This window comes from Gastrolobium bilobum, unplaced genomic scaffold (genome assembly GCF_033153095.1).
Source record: "Gastrolobium bilobum isolate Gb01-03AN ecotype WA unplaced genomic scaffold, APGP_CSIRO_Gbil_v1 utg13393, whole genome shotgun sequence".
NCBI lineage: Eukaryota > Viridiplantae > Streptophyta > Magnoliopsida > Fabales > Fabaceae > Gastrolobium > Gastrolobium bilobum.
In genome coordinates, this window is record NW_026896720.1 from 116,097 (window position 1) to 131,773 (window position 15,677).

Below are 15,677 nucleotides of genomic sequence, written 5' to 3' on the forward strand. Positions count from 1 at the left end.
AACCTTCATTTTGACTTGTAAGTTGATTTCCTACTAAAAAAAAAAATTAAAAATGACAATTTTTAAGTGAAGATTGTCATAAAAAAATCACTAAGTAAATAAGTTGTATGATATGTATATAATTTTTTTTTAAATTCAATTAATCGTAAAAAATATGTAGTTTAGGATGAAATTAACCTTCAATAGGAGAGGTTAGATTAAATGATGTTGGTGCTCTCCGTCGTTTAGTTATTTGACTTTAACAAACTTCCTGATCAGAGGCAGATTGAGTTTGTTGTAAGCCTACAAATATTTTTGGAAAATAAAAACAAATTACTATGCATTTTTTGTTAAAGAAGTTAAATTTAATAATCTTAACCTTGTAAATTAGCTGTAAGAACAAATAATGTCGGTCTTGCTCTTTTCATCAAAGGAGTAGTACAAGCATTGCATAGAGTTGGATTTTGATTTTCTTTTAATACTATCAATGATATCCAACAAATACGAGTAATTGTATGGTAATGCATATGAAATATATTTAAACATGAATTGTACATTATAAATTTATGTTGCAAGAATCTTTTGATGAGTTAACACATGTAAGATATTGTTATTTTAAATTGGTTACAAATAATAAAATTTGGAAACAAAGATTAATATTTTAGCTATATAATTCTTTCAAAGACTTACTTGATAAAAACAACTATAAAAACAGTAAACCATTTTAATTTATTATTATAGTTGAAAATGGTGTTGTGCATTAAACGTATGTGAAACAATTGTTTAAATAGAAACAATGTTTTATGAGTACAGAGGAATATGAATTTTTCATTGTAGAGTATAAAATTTAAATGAAATAGTTTCGTTGAAGGAAAAAAAATGATACACAATTGTTGAGTGTAATGTTGTTAGCAAAAGACCAGAATTATTTGAATTGTGCGTGTTTCTCAATTGTCATTTCCTACTCAGCTGAATGTTTCTTTTAAATCTTGCTTGTTTTGAACCAGAAGTTGAAGATGCCATTTTAATTTTGGAGGAAATTGAAATTCGGATGACAGAAAGAAAGATAGAAGAGATATTGTGTGGGAGATATATTGAAGAGTGAGAATAAGCAGAGATGAGACACAAGATGATGAAAGAGACGTTATGTCTACCTCAAGGTAATTATTGGTAGTGAGTAATTTTTGTTTTGGATGAAGCAAAATAAGAAAAATGTATCGTTTAAATAAGGAAAAAGGAAAACTAAGTATTATGGCTAATCAACCCCCTTATTAGTGCCCCATTACTTCCTAATCATTTTGGGTAATTTTTTTTTATCCAATCAATGCAATTGATTGGTTTTCCTAATTTTAGCCAATCAATCTAATTTATTTATTTCCTTAATTTTCTCCAGTGTTATCAAATATAATTTCATGACTATATTTAAATTCAATTTTCAATTTTCAATTTTCAATTCAAAATTCAAATTAATTTTATTAATTTGTGTGTGACCCATATAATTTAAATTTTTTAAAAAACTTGCTTAAGATGAAAAGTTTAATCTTTTCAAAAGAATCCAAATCATTGTATAAATTATACGTGGCAAAACTTTCCATAGAACGACTCTGAATTGTAATATAGTACACATATATTTTCACTTTGTTACAACAAAATAATTTTTTTTAATATATAATTTGACTTAACATATGAACTTGCCAAACTATTTAAACCTAATTTAAAATGTGGGTCAAAACGAGTTGAACTCGCCCCAGGGTGGATTGGCCCGTTGGATTTTCTTTTTTACTTTTTTTATTTTAATAAAATATTATTCATTGACTCTTTTATGTATCTCTTTGGTCCTTTTTTTTTTGGTGAAAAAATATCTCTTTGGTCCTTATTTGATACATTTTACTTCTCCAGGCAACACAAGTTTTCAAACAATTTTTGTATTTTCAACATATAGATAAGGTAGGGTGAGATGAGTTGAGATTTTCAACCCATTTTTAAAAGCAGGATATGATACGAATAATTGCACATCTAACATATTGGTCAAAAAGCTTTTTTTTAATCTTTTTTAGAAAAATAAACGATAAATATGATTTTTTGAAATTTGCTTTGATACCAAATATCGTGAATATGATATCACATTGAGAGTTTAAAAAAATAAAGGGAAAAAGGAAACTATCAAATATAGCTTGTTTTATTTTAATCAGCATTAAATACTCTTAAGAAGAAAAAAGAAAAATTTCCTTAAATTAAATTATTTAATTACAAATCAATCAATCTTAACACATTTAAAATAAGGAAATAATTTAAATTAATTCAATTCTAATAATTAAAAAAAAAGTTTTTCAAATCAATCCCGCTCAAAGTATATTACAAATCCGAGCCCTCGATAGATGCCATTAATTATTCTAAAGAAAATTAGAAATAAGAAAAAGAATCATGCTTTTAAAAAGTAAAGAATCAATTCTCATTTTTTTTTGTTTAATGATGGGATTTTTTTAATTTTGTTGGTTTGTGAAAGGGAAAAAAACGGAACAGTGACCTATTTGCCTCATTTTAAAAAAATAATTACCTAACTACCACGCGAACAGTAAAATTTTCCAAAATGCCATGCGTATAAGTTTGCTACAGTAGGTAGCGAACTTTGTTTGCTGAAGTGCGTTATGAATGTCAGCGAATTAGGTGAAAAAAATTTATATTCCCAACGCATGTCCCTTCTTTCTTTGTGCAGTACAAGTTCTCTTTTTCTAACAACTCCATTGCCAATTTTCTCTTGCGGTGACGTCTCCAAGCAGCTTGTATAAAGCAAGTCCCTCCACCGAAGCTCTCCACCGATGGGAATAGTACCTGAAAGCATGTTGGAGTTTCTTGCTGTGGAGGCGCTTAAACTGGCTGGTTACAAATTTGAGGTCCTCATCTCTATGTGCAAATGCTTCAACTTCAGTGAGGGTTATAGCTGTTCGAGCGGAAGATGGAAGGTTAAGACTAGAAGTTGCCATCAAGGCCCATGTTAACAATTCTTCACCACAAAAGTCACCGCAAAAGATAATGGAGTTGTCACAACGAAGGGACATGCGTTTATTACACCTAGTCACCACGAGAACTTGTACTGCACAAAGAAAGAAGGGACATGCGTCGGGAATATAATTTTTTTTCACCTAGTTCGCTGACATGCCTAGCGAACTTGGGAGAGGCTGACACGTGTCTTATTTTTGCTCAGAATATATTTTGATCACCTAGCTCGCTACTACCAGTAGCGAACTAGGTGGCCACATCAGCAAACAAAGTTCGTTACCTACTGTAGCGAACTTGTACGCGTGGCATTTTAGAAAATTTTACTGTTCGCGTGGCAGTTAGGTAATTAAAATTTTAATTTGTGGCAAATGGGTCACTGTTCTGAAAAAAACACGGTTTGTGACTTTGTGTGTTGAAGGTTTAGGGAAAAGTGTTTGTTATTTTAAATGACAGAAAGTTATGTCATTTTAAGAGAGATACACACACAGTAAAATTTGAATTTTAAATTAAAAAAAACCACCCACTTTCTTTCTCCCATGATTTCTGTTTTTCTGTGTCTATCAATTTTAAATTAAAAAAACTCCCACTTTCTCTTTCCCATGATTTCTATTTTTCTGTGTCTATCTGACATAACTTATGAAATGAGAAACACCACACCCATATATATAATTGGTGGTGGTGGTGAATGGGAAAAAAAATAGAAAGGGAAATGGAAAAGGGTGAGGAGAAAAAGCAAAGGTTAGGGTTACACATCCTTGACATTCCATGTGTGACATCATGTTAAAGCTGTCACCTAGGTCAATCATTCGTTGCAGTTGCGTTTGCACTTCTCTCAGAAACCTCGTTACTGATTCACGCTTCCAACACCTCTTCTCTTCACAAGCCCCAACCTCAGTTGTTGTTTTCTCACCCATTCAGCGTCTCCTCTGCCTTCTTTCCTCTCCGCTTTCTAATCATGCCTCCTCCTATTCTTATTCCTCTTCCCCTTCCTCTCGTTTCGCTTTCCAATCTTCTTCATCGACCTGTTCCTGTTGTCCTAGCGCAATTGATCCAATTCCCCCCAATCACATCCATAACCATAACCATAACCATAACCATAACCAGGGTATTGCTATTGCTACTGCTACTGCTACTGCTACTGTTACTGACTGTGACAGAAGAAGGTTCATTACACTCCCGCCCCTCCTCCTACCTATGACTTTGGTCAACTCTAGCAATGGCCTTTTATGTTTACGTGCTTCTCCTTCTCTTTACTATATCTGCAACCCATTGTTGGGTGAGATTCTGTGTCTTCCCCCTGCCCCAATTGCTCCTCATGAATATCTTCAATTTTCTGCTTTTGGCTTTGATCCCCACACCAAGCACTGCAAAATCCTTCATCTGGTGTTGAAATCGAATACAATGGTGGCTAAATTGTACCAATTAGGGGATGAGACGTGGAGTGTGATTGAGAATGCTTCTTCCGCCAGGCCTAATAGTGTATTTGATCCATCACTCAATGGTGCTCTTCATTGGATCACCGATGCCCCCCATGTTTCTGAATTGATATGCTCCTTTGACCTGCAAAGCAACGAGTTCAAATCGGTGGCACCACCGTCCCACTTTGATGTTGGGTATGTGAATAAAATCTCGGGCCTCTGTGTTGGAGTGTTAAAAGGTTGCTTGTGTTTGTGTTATGTGAATGAGGGTGCACGGTTTGAGACGTGGTTGATGGAAGAGTACGGGGTTAAGGAGTCTTGGACTGTGGCATTTAGTATTGACATCCACTCTTATTGTGGATTGAGGCTCGACAATGAGCATGCGCCAATTGGATTTACCAGTTCTGGGGATATGTGGTTCGTAGCTGATTCTGATTCCGGTTCCCATTGTCTAGTCTCCTATACTGCTGAAACAGGTGCCTTTAAAATCATTGATATTGGAGGCATTACTTTAAAGATTGAAGCCGCACCTCATGTTTCGAGCTTTGTTTCGCTTAAGGACATTATTAATGGCAGGGATACACATCTCCCATTCCATATGGTAAAACTAAACAAAACTGATGCCTTTGGATTCAATAGTTTTGATGCTTTTTGATACTTAGAACTAGCGCAATCAGCAATAAATTTCTTGCATTTCTATTATTATTATTATAGTTCTACTCGCTTTGAGAAGCTCTAGTATTATGTCCTGCTCCCTCTTTCACACAAGCTATGGAATTTATATATATATAAAACTCGGAAGGGAGTTTCATTTTGACTTATCTATATTGATTGACCGCCTCCCTTATTTCTTGCGTAGCAAAGACCACTATTTTTGGCTTTGGATCTTCCAAATTATTCCCACAAGAGGTCTGGACCCATTTTTTTATGATCCTATATTAAAAAGATTCATTTTCTTCGTAAACAGAGGGGAGGTAAAACCAATAAAGATTTTTTTTTTTCTATTCATCCCTGAAGTTGAATACCTCATTCAAGAATTGTTTTTGATCCAAACCGAAAGAATCAATAGAAAAGGCAAATTCCTTATGATACACCAGATCCGGCTCGGTTATTGATAGAGTTAATAGATCTGCCAGTTCTTGTAATCTCTCTATTCAAAATCATGGTACAACGTGTATCCCCCTATTCTGGAATGGAATAGATGAAATAAACCAAAAAAATGTGTGTCATTTGGTCCTTTTTTTTGGGACAATATGCGGTGGCTTCATCTTTCTATTCTGCAATTTCTTGTGAATGCTCATGCACTTGCTTTCTGAGCTTATTGCTCCGATCGTATGGGTAGTTCTTCGAGACATTTCTGTTTTAGCGATTCATGAAATCCAATAGCTATGCCCGTTAGTGGCGCTATTTGATAGTCTCTCCACTTTGCATTGATATGGGGATAAAAATGGAGATGAAAAATAAAAATAAAAATCATAGAATCACTTTTATTGGTGGAGATTGTATTGAAAACTTTTCCATGAATTTTTTACCCTTATTTTTTCCCTATATCAAATTCAATAGATATTCAGTCCAACACCCGTTATAATACGCCTTTATTATTAGTACACGGCTTACGCTAAAAGAAATATGTCAAAACTTTTTTTGTGGAAGATAGCTGCAGTTTGTGTAAAACTTCTAAGCGGAATTAGCAAAGTTTGATGACAAAGTTCGGTATAGGTCTAGTTGTTACCCTCTTCATTAACATGACATTTTTTGTGTCTGCATTTGGAGAAACTTCTAATCATTCAAAAGAGATAACATCAGATATTAAACAATGCTTTGATGAGAATTATCTTCATGGAACCCAAATCCTAATTTTCATTCATTAATAATAACTCATGGGCATAAAGAAACTCTGGTGCTGATTGTTTAGCAACTATCCGTGGACAATAGTTTTAGTTAACACTTTGCGCTATAATGAGAAGAAGAAGGATAATTTTTGCATTACAGCAAGCTAGCCTAACCGGGTCATTACTCTGAAATTTTACTTTTAAAGATGTAAGCTAATGTCAATCGAATTACTGGACTCGAAGGAAGCTAATGTCAATCGAATTACTGGACTCGAAGGCTATAGTTTTTTCCTTTTTCCTTCTGCTGATTTATGTTTTGTTCTATATAATCATTCTGATTTACTGCTATTTCTTTATATCTATAATTGAATTTTCCATGTAATTGATTGGTCATAAGCTTTTCTGTCAGCTAATGAATTGGTATATATGACTTGTTTACAAAATTGAAGTGGTTTAGCAAATTTGTCAGGACCTCCCAGTTGCACCTAAAACTTTGTTTTCTGAAATTTTAAAATGTATTGAGAGTTATAAAAAAAAAAAAGACAGACATTTCGACCTTGTCAAAGACAAAGCAAACCAATATTAAGACCTATATGTCTCATGTAAAATTAATGTTAATATGATTTAAGAAAAAAAGGCAAAAAAGTAACATTGGTGAAAAAAGCATGTAAAGTTATAAAATTACACTCGGTGGGAACATGTAAAAAAAGCAAATTTTTTCAAATAAATATAGAAATGTACATGTTACCTTCTTATATCCATAAAATTAGAGAACGTAAGAATGAAAGGAGAAGAGATAGAGAAACATTTTTTCGTAATCAAAGATCTTTGATTCTAAATTATCATCTTCAACAATCATGGATAAAGATTAGTGAATTCTAATATTGATTAATTATGTGAAGACATAAATTCTCACAATCCATAGTGTTCTTGTATGATGAACCCTAAAATAGAGGATACAAATTTTTTGTTTACATGCAATATCGAAGAATGGTTTTGAGAAATTCATTTTTTCCTTAAATAATTCATGGATTGTTGAACAAAGAAATCATGGATGTTTGACGATGGGTGTTCATGTTTGAATCATGATATAATTGAATTGGAAGAAATGCAATTCTTGATAAAACATGAGAATGTAACGATCTTGAAAGTTTTTCATTGGATTCATATGATTTCAAATAAATGATTTCAAATGGGTATGCATGAGAATTTCCTGATACAATTCATCTTCAACTCATTACCGACTGAATATGATCTTTTTCCAAATGAACTATAACATTACGAAAGATAATAGAATGTACATGAACTACATATTATGTGATTTCAAGTGGGGGTGCACATGAGAATTCACTGGTGCAATTCATCTGGAATTCATTAGTATGGTCCATTCCGAAAGAACTATAGTACCATAAAAGAGAAATGAAATATACATAAGCTGCACAATATGTTAGTTCAAGACGAAAACAGACTCTAAAAATCAATTAGAAAGAGAAGACATTTCCGCCTTGCTAACAGAGGCAACCAAGAATGGAAACAAGTAAATTGTGAATGCATACACAATAATGTAGCCATACATTATTCAGGAAGTGATGAAGAACACAACATAGTCTGAAATTCATACATTCAAGGGTGCCAGTTCAATGTCAATATAAAGCTTATTAACGAACATTCGAAAAAGGGAATGCGATGATGGATTGGAGTCAAATAGTTCTTAGTGCTCCACAGTTTCCACCTGCAAGAGAAATGTGTGTGCTCATAAGCAATTTGCAGAAAAGAAATACTTCATGAATGAATTAAAGAGAAAGCTTGGAACAATACAGTCACCAACCAGTTACAACATATTTGATGCACAAAAGAGAATATTTTGTCAAATATTATTATTATTATTATTGTTCGAAAAACAGCCCTTGGGCACAGGGGTTCCCAGTCATGTTCTACAGAATTAAAAATTTATTATAAGCCGTTAACACAGTAAACCTCAATTGAAGTGCAAGACTATAGATCCTGGTAGCACATCAGTAAATAATAATGAAAAATTCGGTTAGAATGAGAGGCGTCAGAATCATAAGGAGAAAACCAAATAAATGATTCGTGAGAAAAGTGAAAAAAGAGAGGGGAATATAGGTGATTTGAAATAGAATCGGGAACAGGAGGTACGTGGTGCGAAGAAGGAGCATGGATCCTATTGTAGACTTGTTCGCCGACGAGGTAGATGCCAAAGGCGACAAGGGCGATGCCAAGGCCAGGGGTGGCGTGACGGAGCTGATTGGTAAGCATAGGATGCTTCCTCCATTCGTCCCTCCTCCTGAAGAACTCTCCCGTGTGTTGTCCTCTTCCTGATCCCATTTCCTTCGCTTCTCTCCTCTCCTCTCCTCTCCTCTTGTTAACCCTAAGTAAGTGCCCCTCTGTCCGTATCACTCTCGCTCTCACGCTCTTCTCTCTTCTCTTCTGATGATATCCAATATTTCATAAATAAAAAAGTTACAGATATTTTTATATTCATTCTTTATTTCATCATGCTCAAATTTAAATGTAAATCTTATTGTAAAAATAAAATAAAATAAAATAAGGTACTAAAATAAAAATAAATAATATACTTCTATCTCAAAATTAAGAATTTATGGCTATAATGAGATTTAGGGGGAAAAATTGCATTCTGTCATTCACAATATCTATTATACATGATATTTTTACGCCAGTGTTTAAAAAAAAATTAACACTTAATTTATGAGTCATTAATTTTGATATATATATATATATATATTGACATATTACATAATAATTATTAATTTTGTATATCTCCCTTGCGATTTTAAATATTTTTCTAGAACTTTATTTAAATTAAAAAATACACGTAAATAATTGGTGTTCTTACATGAAATCCATAGGAAAGTTTAATATTTTGAAATATATAAGATATAAAAGTAGGGATAGGATATTGTGACACACAAATAATATTATGCACAATGTTACGATCACATCTTAACCGTTGATTTCTGACAATCAAAGGTTACCATTTATTGCGAATTAATAATTAATTAATGAATTTGATTTGAAAAATGATAACCGTTGATTGACGGAAATCAACAGTTAAGATGTAGTCGTAATATTGTGCGTAACATTATCTGTGTGTCACGATTTGTTGAGCAGTATGATTGTGAATAGAATACATTGAGATTCAGAGAACTAAAAAATGAATCTATTATGAGTCATTGAATATTAGTGTTGTCGTGTATTGCAGTGAGTATAGTCTAAGAATCTTCTTCCATTACCAAGTACCAACCAACCAACCACAGCCCCAATATGTAATATGATGATTGATTGAGGTTATTTTCTTTCTTCTCAGTGCCACTCACGGAAACGGAGACGGAGACGGAGATGGTGGTTATCCAGTTTCAGTTTCAACCTCATATTCGCTTCTCTTCTCATTCTCCATTCGCCTTACCCACAATTCACCAATTCCATCCCCATATCCCGATTCTACCTTCATCCTTGTCAGCTCATCAAATCCGTTTAAAGAAATTTGCAAAAAGATCAAGGGTCACTCTCTGTTCTGCACAAACTTCTCAAGTAAGTGCTTGTGCTTAGATTCAATTCAACTTACTCTGTCTGACCTTGTTACATTAATGCTAAGGTTGAGTTTGTTACGCAGGAGCAGGATTCTCATTTTGTTAGAGACAAAAGTGTCTCCGTTGTCCTACTGGCTGGAGGGAAGGGCAAGAGAATGGGTGTCAGTTTTCTTTGCTTTTTCCCAATTCATCCATAATCCCTTTTTTTACATCTAAACATTTCAATATATTACAACTTATTGTTTCCTTCCCAATTCTATTCTATTCTATTCCATTCAACATTGATTCTTTTGGATATTTCAATTTTCAACATTACTTCTGCTTCGAGTATGTTAAACTAATTAGTCTCACATACAGTTTTGCCCTCCCTCCTATCGAGTACATAGGTTTTTATATTTTGAGGATACTGATCAACTTTGTTCTAAATATCCAAATCTTATGTAGTTTCTATGTTTATTTGATTTTCTCACCAGCCACATGATTGTTTGTTGTGTTTATATCAAATAGGCTAGCATGCCAAAGCAGTATCTTCCGCTTTTGGGTCAACCCATTGCATTGTATAGGTAATGAATGACAACTGTGGAGCTCAGCTATCTAGACTCTTGCTATGTTTTTGTGGGATAGGGATTTGCTGTGTATTTGAGCTATAGATATATAGTCACAACTAATTAGAACTATATATAAATGCTTTCCGTGGACCTTCACTAAGAGTCCAAGACTGCATAATGAAAACATGATAGTACTTGGGACTGTGTTGTTTACCTTCGGAGCAGAAAGATTTGTAACTACCATGATATACTGGTTTTGGATGCAAAAGGGATCAGTGACTGACTACTGACTTTCTCAAGAATAGGCGAGAAAAATCTGCATGGACTGATCTCCGTCTGTATAAGTCTTGATGCAAAGATCCTGATTCTGACAGCGATAATGTAGTATTCCACATTGATTTTATTTGGCTTATGTTTTTACTCATGTAACTTTATATAATGTTGCATTTCTTTCCAATATAATTAAATTCGGATATGCCAATTATTTGCAGTTTCTACACTTTTTCTCACATGGTTGAAGTGAAAGAAATCATAGTTGTTTGCGATCCTTCATACAAGGACATTTTCCAAGGTTATTTATTTATTTATTATTATTTTTTTATAAAGCTTTGGTTTCTTTTGTAAACCATGTATTTGCCTCTTAGTTATTAATAATCTTTTTTTTCCCCTCAGATTCAAAAGGAAATGACCAAGCAGAACTTAAGTTTGCACTGCCTGGAAAAGAAAGACAGGATTCTGTTTACAGTGGGCTTCAGGAATGTGCAGTTTTCTTTTGTTTAATTTTAATGATGAATAATTTTCATGCATTCTCTCTCATTTTTTTAGTTTATATTTTTCTAATTTGAGGCCAGTTTTTCTTCTATTTCTTAGCTCTTCCTTCCTAATCAAAGATAATTAGTTGGGTATGAGAAACTTGACATCATGGTAAAATAACTGCAACCTGACATCTCTTTGGGTAACCAAGATCCTGGCAGTGGTTAGGGTATCAAAACTGTTAAGAACCTTGAGGTCACCTCACCACCCCAAAAGCTAGCTCAAAGGGTGGGAGTGTCCAAGGCCTTATAAACCTCACATTAGTTGCCCATACAACCAATGTGGAACTATATTTCTCAACACGCCCCCTCACACGAGAGCCCACTGGGCTTGAAGGGTGGACAGCATACAAGCCCACCTACATGTGGAAATTCCACTACAAAGAAAGTGGGAACCTTGAGGTCACCACCCCAAAAGCTAGCTCTTAGGGTGGGAGTGCCCAAGGCCTTATAAACTCCACATTAATTGCTCATACAACCAATGTGGGACTATATATCTCAACACGCCCCCTTGAACAAGAGCCCATTGGGCTTGAAGAGTGGACAATGCAACAGGCCCAGCCTACCTGTGCTAAGAAATGCCACAATGCAACTAATGTGGGACTATATTTCTCAACACGCCCCCTCACACGAGAGCCCACTGGGCTTGAAGGGTGGACAATATACAAGCTCACCTACATGTGGAAATTCCACTACAAATAAAGTGGGAGGCGGTGAGATTTCGAACTGATACCATGTTAAGAACCTTGAGGTCACCACCCCAAAAGCTAGCTCTTAGGGTGGGAGTGCCCAAGGCCTTATAAACCTCACATTAGTTGCCCATACAACCAATGTGGGACTATATTTCTCAACAAAAACCATTTTCTTGGAAATCTTTTGCGATAACTATAGAGTAAATTCATCCTTAATCTGATAAGAAGGTCTCCATCAGAAGCATTGAGTCACATTGTTGGGTGAATCAATCAGTGATGTAATGTAACTAAAATCTAATTGATTTATATGTTAAGATAATATTAATAGGTTGGCATTCTAGCCACCTGCATTTTTTATAAATTTCAGGTTTTCATGCACTCAAAATATTGGGCTGCTTAAATCTTGCAATTAATGAAAGATAGTAATTTAACTGTTATCAACATGATAACATCTGGTTTGGGTATTTGGTTGAGTTGCATAAACTAAATTGGGAAATTTTCGTAAGCATTTTTGTAGCTGATGATAATTTTGACTTGTTTATCCCTTTAACCCCCACGACTCTTATATAGCTATTATTATTAAATGCCCTTTTTCCTTTTTTTGTTTGCAGGCTGTGGATTCAAACTCTGAGCTTGTTTGCATTCATGATTCTGCAAGACCTTTGGTGTTATCAGGAGATGTGAAAAAGGTCCCAGTTGAATAAGTTTCTCTTGCACAAGTTACAAAGTGCATTGCTTTTGATTTTTCTTCGAGTTTCATATTCATACCGCAAAGTCAACAATGTTACATTAGTCTTGCAAGAGTGAGATATGGAAGAATTTCTGTCTACCAGCAGTGATATAATCAGGGAAATGTCAACTTTATGTTTATGTTGATGTTAGTGTCACTGGTTTAATGGAACATGAGCTGAAGAAACTGTGCTTTATTATTAGCACCACAGTCACACTAGAGTCTACAGATTATGTTCAGGCTCTCGTCATCTTTGGAATTAAATGACCTGAGGCAGAGTCCTAATTTAAGTGCTCGTGTTATTTGGATCCAGTGATATGATTACCTGTCTGTACAATTTTATTGGACTTAAATGCATGTTTTGTCTGATTTTGATTAGGGCATTTTTCAAATTCTTTCCGAACATCGATTTAGTTACCTGCCTGCCCCTTCCCTGGCTAGGGGGTGGTCTCTCTGTTTGGAATTCAATGAATTCATATAAGAGGATGCTTTGATAACTCATTTGTCTTCTTTTTTAGGTCCTTAAAGATGGATTGTTGAATGGAGCTGCTGTTCTTGGTGTCCCTGTTAAGGCCACGATCAAAGAGGTAATCGCTAGCTTTTAGCATGTCAGCTCCGTAACAATTATTTTAAGTGGTTGATAATTTTTTGTTTTGTGAAAGAATTAAATTTAATTCCCCTGCCCATTGCAAGAATTCTATAGAAAATTTCAAATTCAAATGTGATAAACAACTTTATGCAAGAACCAACATCTATATATTTCCCTTCCGTTAACAGATCACAATTGAAAAGAGTTGCGGGTGCTAAACTTTTGTTGAATAAACATTAAATGTGGAGTTATGTGTCAGTTTAATTTTTAATGGGTTTAATTCAGCAGTCAGTTTAGTTTTTAATGGGTTTAATTCAGCAAACGTTAAATGTCAGTTTTATGTTTTTAAGTTTCTAAAGTTATGTGAGTTTATTGTGGTCTTAAGTGTCTTTATTGTAGAGTTACAAGTTTTGTAATTTAAAAATCTATTCTTTGAATATAAAGTTACGACTTCTATCTTAGTAAAACTTCTTTGTTTTTACTCTTCTCCTATCATAAACTTCTGTTATGCTTTCCAACAATTAATATTTATCTTTAATGTCAAACCTTATTGGTTTTTACTTTTCTCTTTGGCCCCCTTTCTCTTCTCCTTTAGTATCTTAAACAAAAATATGAGTTCATGAACATAGTTTTCCTTCCTTTCAAGTAAAAAATATTTGTCTGGTAATTTTGGTTTTTTTTTCGGTAACATTCTTTTTCCTTTTCCCTGTTTGTGTTGGATCTGTGTCATGCTTAAATTTTTAAATTGCTCCTTCTAAAACAATTTCGGTGTAACTTTAAGTTAAAAAATTGTGCAGAGATTGAATTCAGTTGTTCCCTTCACAGTTATGTAACTGTTGCTCAACTATGGACAAGTATTGAATCTCAGTTGTATCTTTGTTTATACTTCATTAATGTAGCAATAACTATAAGCATAATTGTTCGTAGCAGAATGCTTTCCGATATAGATTGAAATTTTTATTCTGTGGTTGGGCACAAATATTCATTTAATTTAGTTAAAACACTGGAATCATAGTAAATTTGTCTACCAATCTTTCTGCAGGCAAACAGTGAATCATTTGTAGTTAGAACACTGGACAGAAAAACCCTGTGGGAGATGCAGACGCCCCAGGTCAAAATTGCAAAAAATAATATATATCTCATTTATGTTCAAGAGCTTAATCAATTACTTAGATGCTTATCCGTTTTTACAGGTTATCAAGCCTGAGTTGCTAAGGAAAGGCTTTGAACTTGTAAATAGGTAGTTTCTTACTCTTATGCTTAATTTAACTGCGAATGCTTGTACACATTAAAAGAAGTGTCTTATTCTTATACATTTATTTACAAACTTAAAGAATGAAAATATTCTATCATACTGTTTATGAACCAGAGCAATACAGACACATGTTACGGCTGGATGAGTCACCCACTGTTAAATTGGAATATGTAGTAACAAGTACATATAATTTGGTTTTATTATTAGCAACAATGATGAGAAAATACATTGTCTTTCAGAATTCTAACTGCTATTTTATGCGCAACCCTCCTTGCAGAGAAGGTCTTGAAGTTACTGATGATGTGTCCATTGTAGAGCACCTTAAACATCCTGTTTATATCACTGAAGGATCTTATACCAACATCAAGGTAGTCAAATTTCCACCTATATCTTCTCTCTTGGATGCTTGTTGGTTAGCCATTTTTTACATATTACATAACCATACAAAGTTTGTATTGTAACTTCATGATATGTGTGCATGTACTACTGCTACCATATGACCCACATTGCCTGATTAAGTCCGTCCCAGAAAAACGTATTTGGGCTTAAATTAAAAGAATTGATACCTGAAAACCTTGGGCGGGATAACTTATCTTGGGTTGAACCTAGGTACCCTGACCCAGTTATAACTAGTTAATATTTTTTAAAACTTATTTTTTTGATGAATTTGACTTGTTTCTTGGTATCAATTTCTTGGATTTAATTTGCTTACATACACCTTTGCCAAAAACAAAATAAAATATAAAATTTACTTATACTGACACTAGCATTGAAACATATAGTGGCGCCTGTTTCTTAATATACAAACTCATATTAGGAACTGTTTTGCAGGTAACTACGCCTGATGACTTGTTACTGGCAGAGAGAATATTGAATATAAATTCTTGAGAGACTTTAGTTTTGCCATTTCACCTGTAAAGGGAAATCATTCTCAATTAAATTTTCCATAATATATTGCTTTTGGTCCTGCAAGGTGCAAGCAATCTCGCAGCACACTTGTAAACAAATTGAGTTACTTTGTATGACTTTTATAGAGATTTGTGTAAAAACACATGGGAAATGTTGCTTTAAACAAGGGAAATGTTTCCGCATGGAAGCGACAACACACTCGAATCTCACAAGAAGTAAAAGGATTATTCTAAATGGTGCTTAAACTAATATTCACACAACTGGTGATATATTAGCCATGTTTATATTCAATTTCTGATCAAAATAAAATTAATTAAGTTTTTAAGATAATGCATTTAATTTTT

General features: G+C 33.9%; 3 protein-coding genes across 3 annotated transcripts; 2 read left to right on the forward strand and 1 right to left on the reverse strand.

Annotated features, from left to right (window-relative positions):
- Positions 1–3,744: 3,744 nt before the first annotated feature.
- LOC133301627 (F-box protein At3g07870-like) lies at positions 3,745–5,179 on the forward strand. Its single transcript, XM_061501275.1, has one exon. It carries the CDS (start codon positions 3,745–3,747, stop codon positions 5,050–5,052), a length of 1,308 nt encoding a protein of 435 aa, XP_061357259.1. The 3' UTR covers positions 5,053–5,179.
- Positions 5,180–7,757: 2,578 nt separating this feature from the next.
- LOC133301640 (NADH dehydrogenase [ubiquinone] 1 beta subcomplex subunit 3-B-like) lies at positions 7,758–8,686 on the reverse strand. Its single transcript, XM_061501296.1, has 2 exons — positions 8,387–8,686; positions 7,758–7,961 (listed from the first exon to the last, which is right to left on the reverse strand). Exons 1-2 carry the CDS (start codon positions 8,573–8,575, stop codon positions 7,941–7,943), a joined length of 210 nt encoding a protein of 69 aa, XP_061357280.1. The 5' UTR covers positions 8,576–8,686; the 3' UTR covers positions 7,758–7,940.
- A 756-nt stretch (positions 8,687–9,442) lies between these two features.
- On the forward strand, positions 9,443–15,527 carry LOC133301636 (2-C-methyl-D-erythritol 4-phosphate cytidylyltransferase, chloroplastic). The gene is made up of 11 exons (XM_061501286.1): positions 9,443–9,799; positions 9,882–9,959; positions 10,306–10,361; positions 10,838–10,917; positions 11,019–11,098; positions 12,459–12,539; positions 13,099–13,167; positions 14,212–14,280; positions 14,363–14,409; positions 14,702–14,792; positions 15,256–15,527. The coding sequence occupies exons 1-11, from the start codon at positions 9,608–9,610 to the stop codon at positions 15,310–15,312; spliced, it is 900 nt and encodes a 299-aa protein (XP_061357270.1). The 5' UTR covers positions 9,443–9,607; the 3' UTR covers positions 15,313–15,527.
- The last annotated feature ends 150 nt before the right edge of the window (positions 15,528–15,677 follow it).